The sequence below is a fragment of the Capricornis sumatraensis genome, chromosome 3, assembly GCF_032405125.1.
Source record: "Capricornis sumatraensis isolate serow.1 chromosome 3, serow.2, whole genome shotgun sequence".
NCBI lineage: Eukaryota > Metazoa > Chordata > Mammalia > Artiodactyla > Bovidae > Capricornis > Capricornis sumatraensis.
The window spans coordinates 48,545,368-48,563,202 of NC_091071.1; the positions used below are offsets into that span (position 1 = coordinate 48,545,368).

The 17,835-nt window shown below is 56.9% G+C and overlaps 1 protein-coding gene across 1 annotated transcript in view; it reads left to right on the forward strand.

Annotated features, from left to right (window-relative positions):
• HS6ST1 (heparan sulfate 6-O-sulfotransferase 1) overlaps positions 1-17,292 on the forward strand; it is a 39,687-nt gene extending 22,395 nt beyond the window's left edge. Inside the window, exon 2 of the mRNA XM_068967894.1 lies at positions 13,890-17,292. Within this exon, the coding sequence (XP_068823995.1) occupies positions 13,890-14,598 (709 nt within the window). The 3' untranslated portion in view covers positions 14,599-17,292. The remainder of the gene's footprint in view (positions 1-13,889) is intronic.
• The last annotated feature ends 543 nt before the right edge of the window (positions 17,293-17,835 follow it).

Here is a 17,835-nt window from a genome sequence, read left to right on the forward strand (position 1 = left end):
TGTAGGAATTGTCCCTTCACTTTTTATTTTGAGAAATGTCAAACCTACAAAGTAGTTAAAATAGTAGTGAAACTTTAAACCTTTCCCCTAGAAAGACACTGCTGTTAATGTCTGTCATTTCGGCACACGTGTGGATGTGTGTACTGCCCCGTTCTCTTGTGTGTGCGTCTGTGTATGCATGTGCTTGGTCTGTGTGTATACATGCACTTGTGTCTGTGTGTATGTGTGTACTTGTGTGCGTGTCTGCATGTATGTGTGTCTACATGTATGTGTGTCTACATTGTACAGTGTGTGTGTCTGTGCTTGGTTTTGTTCTGTTGCATTTTGGCAGAACTGTGTAAAACTAGGCTGCAGACATTCCTCGGGACTCAAAAACCTGTAGGAAGATTTTTAACTACTGCTTTGATTTCTTTTTTTTTTAAGCTTATGGGGCTGCTTGTGAGTTTTCTATTTCTGACTGACGGCTTCTCTCTCTCTCTCTCACACGTTCTCCTGGTGCCCCTACCCACGGATTGCAAGAGCAGGTGAGTTTGTTCTGGCCGTTTCCTCTCCTGTGGCCCTCCTCTCCTGCCTTCTGGCCAGGTGGGGGTCCTTGGGACGGCGTGGAGTCTGTGTTGCACGGTGAGGAAATGGATACAGAGATGTTCCTCGGGTTGCCTATCAGGGCCACATAGCAGTTAAGGGGTTGAGCTCCCGGCAGGCAGGGACCCCTTTTCCTGGTGCATCCTGCCCCAGCTCCTCCTGGACACCCTGCATCCGGGGTCAGTGGCAGACACACACACCAGTTATTGCTCTCGTGACTGAGTGACTTTGGTTGAGGACCCCCTGAGCCTCAGGTTGCCTGTCTGACAGTGGTGCCCGCCCCAGAGGTCGTGGGAATAAAGCAAGTGAGTGCCAGGTGGGCCCGGCCACAGAAGCCCTTGGAGGGGCTCCTGAGGTGGCCCGGGGGTCCCTGTTCTGTAAAGGACCAGGGACCAAGGTTCATTGCTGAGGTGGCCACCCTCCCAGCTCCCGGGTGGTCGCCCCCCTGGGAGCACACAGACCACACCACAGGGGAAAACAGGACGCTGAGTCAGCGTGGGCGTCACGTGGATTCGTCTGGAGCATGTGCCGCTTAGGCTCTGACCTTCTGTATCAGGGAAGAGCAGTTCCTATCCAAAGAGCCTGTCAGACCGTCAGTCCTGCTCCACCCTATGCCCCTGTGCTCCTGTGGGAGAACGTGTGTGCACGGAGCAGGGGCCGCAGGCCAGCCCCTCCTCTCTGCTCAAAGCCCTCGTGCAGGCACAAGGGAGGGGACCAGGGGGATTCATCTGGGAAGAGGGGTATCGTGGAGCCTGGAGCCAGCTGCCAGCTGTGGGGTCAGAAGGCTGAGCCTGGAGGGAGTATCGGGCTGCCCCCAGTGGTCCCCCGATGAGTGCTGGCGCTGCTGGCCCCCAGATAAGCAGTAACTGCTGGTCTCACGGCTTTGGAGACGTTTGCACAGCCGCTGGGAAGGCCCAGATCTTCCTAGGCCTCTGACTTCACACCTCTAGTGAGAAAATCAGATTAGATCAGGCGCACAAAGGGCCTTTAATCTTTTTGTTTGTTTGCTCTGTAATACATGCTTGGTTATATAAAACGGGGAAAATAACAAAACATTGGAAGCAGAAGAAAAAGTTGCCTGGAGCTCCAGCCTGGGGCCAGGCCCCCTCCACACTTGGCGTGTGTTGTGTCTCTGCCCTGCCTTCCTCTGTGCCCAGTTTGTGTGCTGTCCAGAGCTAGCGTCAGGTCGTAACAGACTCTGATGCGGCGCCTTTGCTCATCATGTGTATGTTAAGTGGGCCCCTGCGCCATTGCAGGGTCCCCGGGAGGGCTGTCCCGCTTGGCATGGGGTCATCAGATGTAGGTTTCAAGCTCCCTGAGCTCTCTTTGGGCCCTGAACTGTTTGTGACCTGGCAGAGCCGGTGTCCGCTGAGCTGGGCCCTACTGCATGCGCCTTCTGTGCTGCTCTTGGCTGCTGTGGGGTTTGTCCCTGGCACAGAGGCACAGAGGCTGGCGTGGTTGGCAGATGATGGGAGCAGGTGGAGCCGGGCATGCGTGCTGCACGCCCTGGCAGGGCCCGACACTGCCAGGGAGAGTGTCCCCAGGGAGTGTGCCCCCAGGCCACACTCTGCATCCTTCACGCCGCCCTCTTCAGGCCACAGCGGGTCTGCAGGTAGCGTTTCAGAGGACACGGGAGGACCAGGAGAGGCCGAGGAGCGCAGAAAGTGGCCCCGAGACTCAAGCTGATGGCAGGAGGCGAAGGCTCTGCAGCAGGCCTCAGGCCCCATCACTGGGCACACAGCCCCTCCCGGGGAAGGAGCAGGCTGGCCACCTGCACTTCACCCCGAGGTGGGCACATATGGTGTTCAGGTGAGAGTGAAACCTCCCCGCCAGTGTCAGAAGCCAGAAAGTGCCAGGGGGCAGGCGTGTGTGAACGGCAGCCCCGTGGGGCCCTGCCGGTGCCAGGCTGGTCACCTCCTGAGCAGCACCTCCCTGGCCAGAGCCCTGCTCAGGAGCCGCGGATGGACGCCTGGTGGAGTTGGAGGGCAGGGGAGGCTCCCTACTGCCTTTGGATGGCCCCGGACGGAGCACCGCTTCTGATGATCTGCTGACCGATCCAGGCCTGGGACTGACCCTCACCGTGGGGGCTTTGGGGACAGCGGACAAGCTCCCAAAAAGCCGTCAGTCAGTCAGTTCTTTGCTTGGTAGAGAGGACATCCCTGGAGAGACCTGTGCTTGGGCAGGTGGAGTATAACCCCAGGCTTGGCCACAGCTGGGAGAACAGGACCGGTGGACCCTCTGGTGACCTCAGGCAGGTCAGCCACAGCCTCTCCAATCAGCTGCCTGGAGTGGGGGTCAGGGCTGGGCGTCGACGCTGGGTCCCTCAGTGTCAGGGTTGGCAGGACGTGCATCCACAGCGGGAGGCCTGCTGTGGGTCTGTGCAGCCCTGCCCCGCACAGCAGGGTCTGTTCCTGCTTGCATCTGCAGGCAGCCTCACCTGAGCCTTCACAGGCAGAGCACCCAAGCCCCCAGCGCTGGCCGTGTTGCCTGAGAGGTTCTTGAAGGGTGATCGCCCTGACCAAGACTCGAGAGCAACTGGCACCACAGGCTGGAAGCAGGAGGGCAGACTGAGCCGGGGGCCTGACTGGAGGCGGGCCGCTCGCAGCACCCTGCTCTCACTGTGGGTCTCTCCTCCCCCCTGCATGTGCCCAGGGCTGTGCCCACCCACAGTGTTTGTTGGCCTGGGGGTTAATTCACACACACCCCTGCCCCATGAGTGTCCTGAGGGGGCCTTGTGAGGGTCCAGTGGGATCATGAAGGTCAGGGGGCTTGGGAGAAAAGGGCCAGGCTTCCGTGGGGATCCCTCTTCCTGGTCACTTGCCTCTGGGGGAAAGCAGGGCTGCAGGCCCAGGAGTGCACTCAGGAATGTTCCCTGCCTTCAGGAACACCTTGCTGTCCCCGCGTGGTCAGCAGTTCCTTGGATTCTCTGTGCCACAGAGCTGGGGGCTGAGATAGCCTGCTCTGCTTCCCCGAAACTGTGCTAACCTTGTGTATAAACCGAGGGAAGATGTTCACATGCCTGTGAAACTCTGGATGTTGTCAGGGGAGGAGGAAGGGACTACTGGGATATTTCCTCCACCTCAGCTAGGAAGACTTGTTTTTCTTCATATGTGTTTTTCAGCAACTTGGGATTTTGAAACAAGGACGAAAATTTCCTTTTTTCTCAGTGATGACAATGTCCTTGCCTTGTTGAAACCACAGCCTCCTTTCCGCTCCCCGCCGCCCGTGCACTTGGTGAGCCACTCTGTGCTCTTGGTGTGCCCATCCCGACCTGGCTGGACCCCTCCTCTCTACCCTCTGTGGCCTGGGGGCTCGTGAGGAGTGCTGCCTCCCACCCCTCACGCTCCTGCCTGTCCTTCAGATCCCAGGTCAGGTGCCACCCGCTGGCGGCCCAGCTGACCCTACCCTGGCATCAGGCACCTGACCACTTGGTGCGTGTTCATCCAGGCGTCTCACAGGCACAGGTCCAGCCCTTCCAATGCTGCCTGAGGGCGGAGCTGCCTTGGTCCTGCAGGTGCTTCTGTGACAGGAGCAGAGCAGTCCTACCCGAGGGAGCCGTGGGCTCCTGCAGAGGGCGCCGCTCCCAGACACAGACGGATGCGGTCTCAGAGCTCACACACCCATACCTGCCTGGGCTGCGAGGTCCGTTACATATAGCCTTTCACCAGATCCTTGAAGGGACCTGGGAGGTGCTGGACACAGTCACAGGCTCAGAGGGGCCGGTGACCCTCCCCAGGCCACATGGGTGGAGGTGGGGGTCTGCCCGAGTCTGATGCCTCGGATCACAGCGCCAGGACACAGAGCCGCCGTTGCTCACCCTCCTGTGTCTTGCACACACAGCCTCCTTGCCGGGACAGCTGTTTGGGCGCCGGCAGGGCCTGTGTCTGTGCTGGCCCAGGGAGCGAGTTGGGGCTCTTAGCTCCCAGCACCGCCCCTCTGAGCCACCACTGGGCGTCATTGACGGCCAGGGTGCCCACAGGGGTAGGAAGACAATGTATGAGCCTCCAGGTGGAGGCGTGAGGCACAGGGTGCCTGAGGAGGGCCTTCTGCTCCTGTGGACTTGTGGGACGGCCCCATCCCTGGTCCCGCAGCCTGGAGGCCAACAGGCCCTCTCCCCTGTTCCCCTTTCAGGCAGCCCCACACAGGCTGTCAGCCCCCTCCCAACAGCCTGAACATACCAGCCCTGGCCGGTAGGGGGCGCACTGCGCGCCAGGGCCATACGGGCACGCCCCCGCAAGTCGTCCCATCCCTTGAGACGCAGAATCCTAGAGGCTCTGGAAGCCAGATGCTCAGAGAGGCCTGCGTCTAGAGGTGTGGACTCACGTGTCGCCGGCCACACTTAGGCCTCCAGCCAGGCCCCCTTCCTTCAAGCGGAAGCTCCTGGGGGCTTCTCCCTGGAGTAGGGAGCGAGGGCCTAGGGGCAGAGCCGCTGAAGCACTGAGGTGAGGGCTCAGGCTGCCTGGCTCTCAGCCCTACTCCTCCTGCATTAGCAGGGGCACGCGACCCTCATGAGAGTCAAGCCCTGCCCCCGCCCAGGCTCTGCACCTGCATCAGGGTCACTAGCCAGCAGGAGGCAGGGCTGAAGCAGGCTGTGACCAGAGTAAACCTGTCTGGAGGCCTCCCCAGCTCCCGTGGCGAGGCACCCAAGGCCAGGGCCTCAGCTCTTCCCCATCCGGGACAGCTGTCAGGAGGATGGCCCCACTGCTGGGGAAAGGGGTTGCGCTCAGCCCTGCTAGTTCATCCTCCCTGTGGGCCTGGATGTGTTTTACCTTTATGCAGACCATTCTGACTCTTCATTAACTCACTCTTCTTTAAAGAAAATGGATCATAAATTGCGTCCATGGTTTAGTTTAAAATGCCACCACTGCTGACTGTTGTTTGGCAAGTGGTCAGCAGGTGGCCAGGACCAGCCGTGCCAGGTTATATGATTGTGTGCCTTCTAGGAGGGCGTAGCTCAGCAGGTGAACAGTTCTCACCAGGCGGTGACAGGGTTCAGGGGCTGGAGAAGTGCCACCAGCCAGCTCTGTGGCTGGGTCTTCTATTTAACCTTCCTGGACCTCAGTTTCTGCATCTGCAAAATGGGAATATTTCCTTCCTAAAGAGTTGTCTGGGAGTGTCCAGAATGACCAGGGTAAAGCATTGAGAGTTCACTTAAGTAATGCAAGTTGTTATTGGACTTCTGACGCTTGGGCCTGGCTGGCCTCACCTCTGATCATGCCCAGGTTCTCATGCATTGGTCCTAGAGTAGATGGATAAGGTTCAGAGACCAAGACAGGGTGGCAGGGTTTTTTTGTCTTTGAAAAGGAGCCCAGCATAGGCAGGCCAGGCAGGTGGTGCAGCCACAGGAAACACCAGGAACCCAGGCTTTTTCTCTTGCCCTACCATCCCCAGAAAGCAATGTTCTGCCTCATGGCTCAAGGCGGCTGCTGGCACTCTGCAGTCACATCCACATTCCAGCCAGCAGGAGCCAAACAATGGGGAGGTGTCTCTAAGGACATCCTGATGGCCAGGCTGAGTCACACAGCCACACCTGGCTACAAGACACTTCGTGAGTGTCTTCCTCCTCAGGGATTTCCATGTTGTTTCCAAAGCCTGTGGAGTCATCTGCAGGCCCACGTGAGCACCACTCCCTATAGCTGGACTTTCCCCATTGTCTGTAAGAATTCAGCTCACTGGGTGAACCGAGGAGGGCTTCCCCACTTTGCTGGAGGTAGGTGGGGCAGGGAGCAGAGTTGTGAGACCGGCTGAGCACCAGCCTGCAGGAGGCCATGTGCCTCCAGGTGTCCCTGCTGCTGGAGAAGGAAGACGTGGGCTCCCATGCCCAGGTGGCCTTGGGCCATCATTTACCTCCCCACCCATCCAGCTAGGATGATCAGTGAAGGGCCAGGCCTGTCTCAGAGCTTCCATTCTGATTCTGCCATAGATGGTGTCAGCTTTAGGTTCTGTCTGCCCTGGGCATCCAGGGCATAGGGGCTCTGGAAGGAGGGCAGGAACTGGCCCGCCTGCCTGCACACAGCACCCAGCCACTGATGCTGTGGGGCCACTCTCCCACCCCAGGTATTTTGGGAAGCAGAGTCAGTGAACTGACTAAAATAACAGCTGTGAGTTCACAGCTGCTGTGCAGACACATGGGCCAGGAAGGACGGCCTTGGACCAGCCTTTCCTGCATATGGAAGGGGGCTCCCCACCTGTGCTGCCAGCCCAGCACTTAGGGCGGGGGCATGCTTTGGTGCAGGGAGGTGAGTGCTAGTCCGAGCCAGTGGGGGCTGGCCGTTCACCCATCAGCTGGTTCACTCTTGTGCTCCTGGGAATGGTCCAGTGCCCAATCCTTGCCACTCTGATCAGAGTGGGGCCCACCGCTTCTCCCACCAAACTCCACTCGCTTGAGCCCGTGCTGCCTGCTCAGTCGTGGTGAGGAGAGGGAGGTGACATGCCCCCAGGGAGCTATGCCCGTGGCCCCTTCCTGTGACAAGAAGGGGAGGGGGCAGCCAGCCCCGCACCTCAGCTGCTTCCACCTGACCATGGAAATCAGAGCTAGGTCAGGCTTGGGCTTTTTTTAAGGCACCAAACCCCTCGTGAGTTCTGCACTGCATTGTTTTACGGCATGAATGCACTCCTTGGAGCTGGCTGGACGCACATGCGGCATTTTCCAAAGCCAGGGGACTGCAGGGGGTGGGGTACTGCCAGGCACAAGCCCTGGGGAGCGCCTGGCCTGAGGTCAGCAGTGCTGACTGCCAGCCGGAGCTCAGCTCGGTGAGCTAATTAACTCAGGTGGTTCATGCCATGATCCCCTGAAGGTTGTCGTTTTCTTGCTGGGAGCTCCCCCAAGCAGGCCCCATGGCAAATTCTCCCCTGGATCCTCCCTCTGAAGTTCCAGAGACTTCCCAGAGTGTGGTTTAAAAACAACTAACCGTCTGGATCCTGGCTTCACGGTGTGGCCTTTGTCCTCATGAAGAGACTTCTGGGCCCTGAAAGACCACAATATGCAGCTGGGTGCCCCTCACAGAGTTCCCTTGCTGCTCTGGAACCCCAAAGCCTGTCCTGGGGTGGGGGGGGAGTGGCAGTGAAGCCATTCCCCCTATACATTAATTTTTTTTTTTCACTGACTGTGTATCTGGAAGTAATACGCAGATTTGTTTTTGTTTTTTTTTAAGGGGGGGGCTGTTATCATTCTAATTCTAAATAACAGTGTCCTCACCTGCAATTAGGGAGCTACAGCTCTGTTAGTACAGGTAGAAAAATCCACCTTTGTTTCAGGGTCCGAGTTTGTTTCTGTGAGTTAGACCTTGTTCACAAATGCCTGCCCGCAGAGCCCACCACCCAGGAGGGGAGAGGGTGGCTGGCATCCTGTCACAGAGCACACAGAAGCACAGCCCTTGCAAAGCTGGCCCTTTTTGATGGCCTCTTTGCACCCCAAGCAATAGAGATGTTTTATAACCTTTATTACTTGTTTCAGCTACTTAAGTAATGTGTGCTCACTGCAGGCAATGCCAAAGTATAAGAAAGAAAATTTTTAAATCACCTATTTGGGCATATGAGTGTTCACTTTTCTTTAAGTTTGAAGTTTTTCATTATAAAATGTTAGAAAATATCCATAGTCTCACCATCCTGAGAGCCTCTTTGCAGTGCCTTCCCATCCTGGGTGGGGGTCACGGGTCACAGGTGTCACCACACAGGTGGGCACAGGCCCTGCTCCATGCCAGCAGCCTTGTGCCTTGTGCCCTTGGCTGCGGGACTGTCTGCCATGTGTGTCTGCCCTCAACTTATGCATCCATATCTCCCATGATGCCAACATGTCACCAACATGCAACAACCTCCCCATTACTCAGCCTTTCTCTTTAGGGCAGATTGCCTTCTAGAAGTGTAATTACTCACCCAGCCACAGAATTGTGTACCCACATCGGCTCTGGGCTCCCAGAAGGAGGGTCAGGAGTGGGGTTTGGGTCAAACCCACACTTGGACAGACGAGAGAAAATAAAGCCCCTTCACTGCAGGTATGACCTGTGGAAGGGGAGGGGCTGTTTCTGCTTCAGAGCACAGGTGCTGGCTCTGGTTTCCTCCTCATTGATAAAGTGCAAGGGATACAAAGCCAACCTCCCAATTGGGATGTGGGCTCCAGCTTGCCTGATGCCCGCTGCAGGTGCAGGAGGGAGCAGGCTTATGAGGACAGACTGAAAAAGGTCCACTCCCTGATCCCAGCCCTGCAGCTGGGTCGGCTCCCCAGCCCCTGCCATTCAGCCACTTTGAAGCTGTCACCTTCCAAGGAAGGATCACAAAGCTGCATCTTGCAGAATTTTCCCAGAGCCCATCACTCAGGCTTTGTTGTTGTTGAACCGAGCAGCAAGAGATGTCTTAGTCCCCCCACCAAGAATTGAACCCACGCCCTCTGCAGTGGAAGCAGAGTCTTAACCAGCAGACCTCCAGGGCAGTCCCAGAACTCAGACTCTTAAAATTGTAGAGCTGGCCCATCCTTGTTAGCGGTGTTTGCACCCACGAAAACACACTGCTTGTCCACTAGGACGTCTGTGACTGTGGGATGCACTGAACCAGGGCACACAAAAATGTCAGAACAGCCAGGGTTGCAGAAAGCATTAAACAAAGCGTAATTAAACGCAAGGAAGCATGACACAGGAGGTTCGTGTTCAGGCTGTCGGCTGCTTGCAGCCCATGCAAGCTAGAATTATTTCACAGCCTGAAGTTTCTCTGAAGTCCCATGTTCTGTCTTTGAAGTCCATGTGAATTTTGCACGCTGTGCCATTTCCCATCTGAGCTTGTTTTCCTGTAAATGAACAAGACCCTTCTCTGTCTGGCCCTGCCTGCGCCTCAAGCCTGTACTGCCCCCTTCTCAAGTCACGAAAGGCCATGTCCCCACCGTCTCTGAGAAGCCCTCCTGACCTCCCCCTTGGTGAGCCGCGCCTTTCATTACTTCCTCCCATGCTTGTTGGTTCTGCCCCTCCCAGTCCAGAGCACTCTGAGAGCCCTGCCCACTCTGAGCCTGAAAGGGGGAAAGTGTCTGGGTTTGGGCTGTGCCTGGCTTGTGGTGGGCATGGCGGCCATGGCCGTTGGGACCCTGGGGACGCTGCTGGTTCATCCCCTTTGCCGCGCATTGATGGAGTGCCTTGGGGCCTGAGTGCCAGGGCAGGGCCACGGGCTTCCACCGCCTCCTCTTCCTCACTTCCCCACCCAGCTGCAGTCATGCCCACTGTGGATCCTCCCAGTTCCCAGAAGACCAGCCCCGGCCCACTGAGTTCCATGGGCAGCTTCAGTGTTGGAGGCAGAGAGGCTGAGCGTGAGGCCCTCTCCCTTTGCTCGAGGGAGTAGAGTGCACTGTTTGCCGGCCCTGTTTGCACCCCCAAAGCCCTCTTTGACGGGAAGCCGGCCAGCAGCCCACACCCTCAGCTCCAGAGGAGCTGTGGTTCCTCCCCGAGTCAGGAGCAGCTGGCTGACCGTGTAGTTAGTTCACAAGCCTCAGGGCAGCCCCGACTGACCCAGAATGCTGGCCACCCTCACGGTCCCCAGAGGTGGTGCCCTGAGGGGTCCTCCCCTCCCTGTGGCGCCTCTGCCTGTCCCCGTTAGCAGGTGTGGCAGAGTGGGTGAGGGAGGAGCCGCAGACTCCTGGAGTTGGCTGGCACAGGAGTGGAGGGGAACCAGCACGCTGACAAAGCCCTCTAGGGCCTTCGCAGGCTGCCCTGGAGAACTTTGGTTTTAAAACAGCTTTCCTTATCATAAAGTGTTTGGGACACACAAAAGAAATATGTCCCAAACATACGTTGCCTGAATGTATGTAAGGAATAACGTATAAAGATAAGCCCCTCGCTGCCTGTCTTAAGCCCGAGGATGTGAGCAGTGCCGTGGGAGCCACCGTGCCCACCTCCCCCCAGCAGACCAAAGCTGACCTCTGGCTTGAGCTTTCCTGTGTCTCACATCATCTCATCTTGTTAATATTTTAGCATCACCTTTTCCTGTGCCACTAAACAGTATTTTCTTTGGTTTTACCTTTAGAAGCTTGATAAACCACAGGGCTTCTCTGGTGGCTCAGACGGTAGTACTCTTCTGTGTTTTCTTAATTTGCTTTTTTTCCTGCGACATCTTACTCATCACATTGACCCGCGCTGCTGTGAGTAGCCGCAGTTTGTTCCTTCTGTCACTGAGCCATGCTCTGTCGGAAGAATGCACCCCGTTTGTGGATGCATGCCTCTGCGGGGGATGTTTGGGGCCGTCAGCAGCAGTGTGCTGTGATGGTCTTGTCCACGTCTCCCAGAGCTCACGAACAAGGGTTGCCCAGCATGTGTGCCTAGGAGGGGACTTGAGGGTCATGGGGTAGTTGTGTGTGCCATCAGCCTTCCTGTGAAGTCACTCCGTGTCCGCTGTCCCCAGTAAACATCCCAGAAGCAGTTGTTGAAAGCTGTCATTGCCCCACTTCTGATGTGCCATTCCAGCAGGTACCCCACTGTGGTTGAGGGTGCTGTTTCCTCGATGCCTAATGAAGGGGAGCATCTCTCCATATGTCTTTATAGCCAGTTTCCTCATTGTTTTACTTTTAATGGTTTTAGTTATAAGAATTCACACACATGCTTAAAGACAAATAGCTCCAGGAGGTTTATGATAAAAACCAGCAGGTCTGCTTTTCTTTTCCACCTTCCCCAAAGGACCTCTTGCAGCTCTCTTCACTAGTCTCCTGTCAGACTCCCCTTGTGGTAGAGAGGTTAGACATCCACCTGCCGATGCAGGGGACACAAGTTTGATTCCCCGTCTGGGAAGATTGCACATGCCACAGGGTAGCTGAGCCCATTCGCCACAGGTGCCAGCCCACGCGCCGAGAGCCTGTGCTCCACAGCGAGAGAAGCGACTGTAATGAGAAGCGTGCGCACTGCCGTGCAAGAGGAGCCCCACCCCTTCAACCTGAGCACAGCAGCGAAGACCAAGTGCAACCGAAAATAAATGAATAGACGGAGGATGGCCTGCATGTTTTTACTCTCATGCTTCTAAATAATGTTTAGTGCGGTTTCTTTTTTTTAATATTTATTTGTTTAGCTGCTCTTGGTCGCAGGACCTTCCATGTTCATTGCGGCACGCAGAATGTTTAGTTGCAGCATGCAGAATCTTTGTCGCAGCATGTAAAATCTTTAGTTGTGGCACGTGGGATCTAGTTCCCTGGCCAGAGATCAAACCCAGGCCTCCCGCATTGGGAGTTCGGCGTCTTCGCCACTGGACCGCCCAGGAAGTCCTGTAATGCTGTTTCTTGATTGGTTACTTTAGACACTATCAGTGCGCTTTCTGTTCTGGTGAATGAGGTAGGTTCTTACGCCCTTATCCTTCTCCACACCCCCAATCCTCCAAGGAGAGTTAAAGCTCAAGTTTTTATTAGTAACCACCGTTTTCATCCTGATATCTCAAAAACCAGTGTTTTTCTTCTGAGTCCAGTAGTACACTTAGTTTTCTTTTTTATGTAACTTTTCATTTTTCCTGGATGTAATGATTGCCCTACTTTTTACCTAGTTTGTCTTCCATCTTCATAGACTGGGTTTTGTCTGAATGATCTCAAAGACCTGCCGTGTATCTACCATACCATGTGTTTTTTTCCACAAGTGCTCTGTGGTGTGAGGCAATCTGTCCATGCCCCTGTTTCTAGAACCCCGTCCCTCTACTCCTGACAGGCCGAGTGGGACGCCCAGGGGATATCTAGGGTCTCCCTGGGTTCCAGCTCCTGTCTTCTACACTTTTTTTTTAATTTGCTAAATGAAGTACTCATTCCAGTGTCTTCCTAGAGCAGGAGTCACAGAAAATACATTTCCCAAGCCTTCATTGGTGTGAAAATGGCTTGGCTAGACCTGAGATCCATTTGGTCATTTCCTGCCAGCATTTTGAAGCCATTGTTCCGTTGACTCAGCATCTGGTGGTCCACAGAGAAACTGAGTGCCATTCTGACAGCCAGTCCTCTCTACGTATTCTGGTTTTCTGAACACATGCTTCATGGGTCGTCTCTGTGATCCTGGGTCTGGTCTCCACATTCATTCGCTAGGCGGCGGGTGAGCCATTTCTCTCCAGATGAATTGAGTGCTCTACTTCTCGCTGTTCCTCTCGTCACCTCCTCCCCTGTGTCCTTTCTCCCCTCCTCTGGACTCTTACAGGCTAGCGCTTGGACGGCCTGGATGGGCATATCCTGCTGGCGGGTGAGAGGCAGGATGCCCCCTGTTTGTGAGGGACCCCAGATGTGAGTGCAAGAGGAGCTTTGCTCTGGGCAGAGACTCCGCAGTTTCCTCCGGTGTGGGGCTGGGGCAGGGCCGGCTTAGCCTGGGCACTCAGCGGCAGGGGCTGGCCTCCCATGAACGTGTGGCCTGCCCAGTTCCTCGTGTCTCTGAGCCATGAGCACCTCCAGAAAACACACATCCAGTCTCATCCTGGTCAGGCAGCTGCCTGGATGTGGGGGGTGGGTCATCTGGGGGTCTTCTGCCCTCTGCTCACTTTGATCAGTGCCCTCGCTCTCCCTTTCCGAAGATGGTAAGCCAGCACATAAATGGCTGACGTGTCTGCTGATATGTATAATGGGCAAAGGAGGGCAGCGATGGGAGTGGGGGCTCAGGACAGCAGGTGGCCAGGCACGGGCCTGTGGCACAGATGCCCCTTCCTTCCAGTTTGGGCAGATGGCATCTTGAAGGACGTGGGGGTTGCAACAGTTGCTGGGAGATGATACAAATAAGTTATGGCTCACCCAGTGGGTCCTGAGCTGGGTGATCTCCTGGTAACCCTCCCCCACTGGACCGCTGCAGGAGCCAAATGGAGTGGGCACAATGGGAGCCCCTGACCTAGGGGGTCTGTGAGTGACTTCTGAGTGGCCCTCCGTGTGGCACCAAGCCTGCCCCCATGAACAGCTCCTTTAAACTGCTGGATCCACATGGCTTTGGGATCACGCTCCACCCCCTGGGGGGCAGAGTCAGGTTGTCCCTAGCAAGGCATGATGCCTGGGGCTCAGGAGAAGGTCCTAGAGAGGACCCGGGACCAGGGTTCAAGAGGGCACCAGGGCTGGGCTCTACAAGACGCTGCGGTGGTCACACTCTGCATCAGAGGTGGTGGTCCATAATCTTTCCAGGTCATGCCACATTTCACACCTGGGTTTCTCATCTGGCCGTGGCCGTTAGAGAAGTGAGATGTGGGGGCCAGCACTCCCTGGAGGTCCTACAGTATAGACGCCGAGCAGTCAGACTTAGGACCGCAGCCTGCCCCCTCTTTCACCCCCAGACGGTGTCTGTGTTTCCAGCCCCTGCTGGGCACGCCAGCCTCACCTCCCCGTCCCCGTCTCGTTGCAGGAAGTTCTACTACATCACCTTGCTGCGTGACCCTGTGTCGCGCTACCTGAGCGAGTGGCGGCACGTGCAGCGGGGGGCCACGTGGAAGACGTCGCTGCACATGTGCGACGGGCGCACGCCCACGCCGGAGGAGCTGCCGCCCTGCTACGAGGGCACGGACTGGTCGGGCTGCACGCTGCAGGAGTTCATGGACTGCCCCTACAACCTGGCCAACAACCGCCAAGTGCGCATGCTGGCCGACCTGAGCCTGGTGGGCTGCTACAACCTGTCCTTCATCCCTGAGGGCAAGCGGGCCCAGCTGCTGCTGGACAGCGCCAAGAAGAACCTGCGGGGCATGGCCTTCTTCGGCCTGACTGAGTTCCAGCGCAAGACGCAGTACCTGTTCGAGCGGACGTTCAACCTCAAGTTCATCCGGCCCTTCATGCAGTACAACAGCACGCGGGCGGGCGGCGTGGAGGTGGGCGAGGACACCATCCGGCGCATCGAGGAGCTCAACGACCTGGACATGCAGCTGTACGACTATGCCCGGGACCTCTTCCAGCAGCGTTACCAGTACAAGCGGCAGCTGGAGCGCCGGCAGCAGCGCCTCCGCAGCCGCGAGGAGCGCCTGCTGCACCGGGCCAAGGAGGCGCCGCCGCGGGGGGACTCCGAGGAACCCGGCCGCGTGCCCACGGAGGACTACATGAGCCACATCCTGGAGAAGTGGTAGTGGCGGCTGGCGGGGGCAGCGGGGCTGGGCAGACTGGCCAGCACACACGGCCCCCAGAACTCAAGGAGGAGGACCCCCATCCGCTAGCCGGAAGGCAGAGGCGCCCTGAGTGGCAGCGGGGTAAGCCAGGAGGGCGGGTTCTTCCCGCTCTGCCAGGCTGGGGTCGGCGAAATCAGCATGGGAAGTGTGTTGAAGGATACCCCACCTGGCCTGCAGGGCTGGGAGCAAGCGGGGACCCACTCTCCTGGCCCCCACCTCATAGTGACAAAAGCCACAGGTTTGAAGACTAGAAAAGGCCCGTGTAGTGGTGGAAGGCGGCCCTGCTAGGTCAGATGTGTGGCATGCCCACCAGGCACACAGCCGCCTCCCCCAGCCTCAGGCCACCCAGCAGCCCCTCAGCCTCCAGGGAAACCCTTGCCCGAGGGCCTTCAAGGGACACAGGCAGCCCTCTGAAGTGGCCTCAGGAATGGAGCTCTCAGCTCACCTGTCTTCAAGGTCAGGGCCCACCTCGTGTAAAGCCAAGACATTTCTAGTCTAGCCCCTGGGCAGCCCTCTCCCCTCTCTAGCCCAAGGTCAAAACCCAGTGTGGCCTCATGCTTTGAGTGAGGAGATCAAAGCACATCGCCTGGGGTCCCCTACCCCACTGTCCACAATCCCTAGACTGAGGGGAGCTGCGGGGAGATAGCCCCACACTGCAGTGCCCCTTCCCACGGGCAGAGGGCATCCCAGGAATAGAAAGGCCGTGGCTAAGGACGGTGCAGCCTGTGACCGAGCAGACCACCCAGCCTGCAGCTCAGACAGGAAGCGGGTGGAAATCCGGAGATCCACCTGACCCCGGTCTCCCTCCTACCCTCTGGGCTTTGTTAGTGGACTGCCCCTGGCTCCAAGCCCACCACTTGGACATTTATTTGAGGTTACACCCCATCGCCCCTGCAACCCTGTGTGTAAAGTTCACTCAGAGCTCCGTTGGCTAGAACACTGCAAGCAGTGGCCGTCCCCACAAGCACTAGCTTGGGGCCATGGTGGCTCAGCACAGCCAGGATAGGGTACATAGTTCTTCCAGATTCTCAGCTAAGAGCTGGAAGAAAGTTCTGGGTGGCTTCCTTGTGCCCGGATACACAAACCCCCATCCCAGCCTCTCCCCGCATTTTCCTGCGCCCTTGCCCACACCAGCTGGTCAGGCCCGTCCCCGCGGCCCTGCCGATTGGAGAAGCCATGTTCAGTCCGTTGCAAATGCTTGCCCCATTCCCATCCCTCCGATACTTGAGGGGGCCAGGCCAGCGTCACCTCTGGATGTACCCCTGTCCATGTAAGACCTGAGGTCTGGGGAGCTGAGTGTGAGCCCCACACCTGAGGCGGACAGGCTCCTCTTCTGTCCAATAGAGGACTCATACGTGACTCGAGGAGGTGAGGGCCACGGGCCACCGCAGCCTCCTTGGCAGATCCCCTGGGGTTCTCCACCCCAGGCTCCTCTAGCCGCCCTTCTGTGGAGTGAGAGAGTGGGAGCAGGGACCCTTCCACAGTACCGGGAAAGTTAGGGTGTTGTCAAATGAGGTGGCTACCAGGAGGCAGAATCGTTACCGCTTGTCTGGCACAGGGGCTTCCTATGCCACTGGCCACTTTGTCCTGCGGTTCAAGGGCAGAGCAGTCAGCAGCCCCCCAGAGTGGACACATCATGCTGAGGAGGTGAGCGCCAGGTGACTCAGTGGCTCTTCTGAAGGGATGTGAGGTCAGCGTGGGGATCTGCTGATACGTACATGCGGTGGGCCTGCTCCAGGTTCACAAGCGCCCTGAGGCTCACACAAGCCTGCGCAGTGGCCTCCCACTAGGAGGAGACCTCAGCGCTGTTCTGCCTGAGCCCCTGGCACCCAGCCAGTAACCTGGCTGCATCAACCCTCCTCAAGGGGGGCTCCTGAGTGTGAGGGCCTGAGTGCAGGATCTGTTTGTACATAATGGAACGTTGTAGCTTATGGCCTGTTGTCCCAAGTCACACGGTCTCCTCGGCTTCCCCGCTGCATCCAGGAGGCGGTCCCAGCTCCGGCCAACACCCTGATGGGTGCCAGTGAGGGTCCCAGCTGGCATCACCCTCAGCTGCTGGGGTCTCCCATCCATCGCTGCCTGCTCAGGACACCCGCTCTGAGGTGAAGGCTTCTCATGCCTGCAGCATCTCCTCCGACGCCATGGGCTGGGGCTTCAGGAAAGGGTGGCCCCTGGCCTCTTCCCAGGGCCGAGGGACAGAGGCAAGCGTGCAGTGCGCGGACAGCTCCCCCGTGCCAGCCTGCAGCACCCTTTCTCGGAGGAGGACTCAGGGACAGCAGTACTGTCCAAGCAGTGAGTCTGTGAACTCTTTTGGGAACTGGAAGTCTTTAACTTGAACCCAGGAGCGTTTAAAGCTTTATTTATTTATAGCTTCTTATTAAAAAAAAAAAAGTGTTGAGAAGAAGCCTTTTGGTGACTCATACAAAACAATGAGTTGATGGAAACGCAAGTCATAATCATCTAACTGTTTTTGTCTAGGTCAAGATGAATGTTAGCAGATGAAATAAACCCTGAAAAGGAGCACGGTATGTGTGGTCTGTGGTCACATAGCCGCCCACATGGCGTGGTGCCCGTCCCAGTTTGATTTTTGAAATGTGTCTGTGAGCCAGGAATCGCAGGAGCAGACGGGCTTCCCTCGGGGGCAGGAGGCCCAGGAAAAGGAGTTAACACACTGCGTCACGACGCCTCACTTTGTGAAAGTAAGAGAGGTGACTGTCATCACCGCAAAGAATAACTTGGGGAATTCCCTGGTGGTCCAGTGGTTAGGACTCAACACTCTCACTGCCAAGGGCTCGGAGTTGTTCTCTGGTTGGGGAACTAAGATTCCACAAGCCTCGCAACATGGCCAAAAAAAGCTCATTAATTATAGGACTTGAAAAGCTGCTGCTGCTAAGTCGCTTCAGTCATGTCCAATTCTGCGACGGCAGCCCACCAGGCTCCTCTGCCCCTGGGATTCTCCAGGCAAGAATACTGGGGTGGGTTGCCATTTCCTTCTCCATTGAAAAGATGAGCCCAGCTTAAAGGAAGGCCCGCACGGTGTCTTTATTTCCCCTCTGTTTATTTCCCCGTGTGTTTATTTCTCAGTACCTATTTCCCCTCAACTTTTAATTTTAAAAGATTGCAAATGACAGATTGAAAAAGTGGTTCATGGACATCATGAAGCCTTGCCCGAGATTCACCTGGGTTAACACTGTGTCA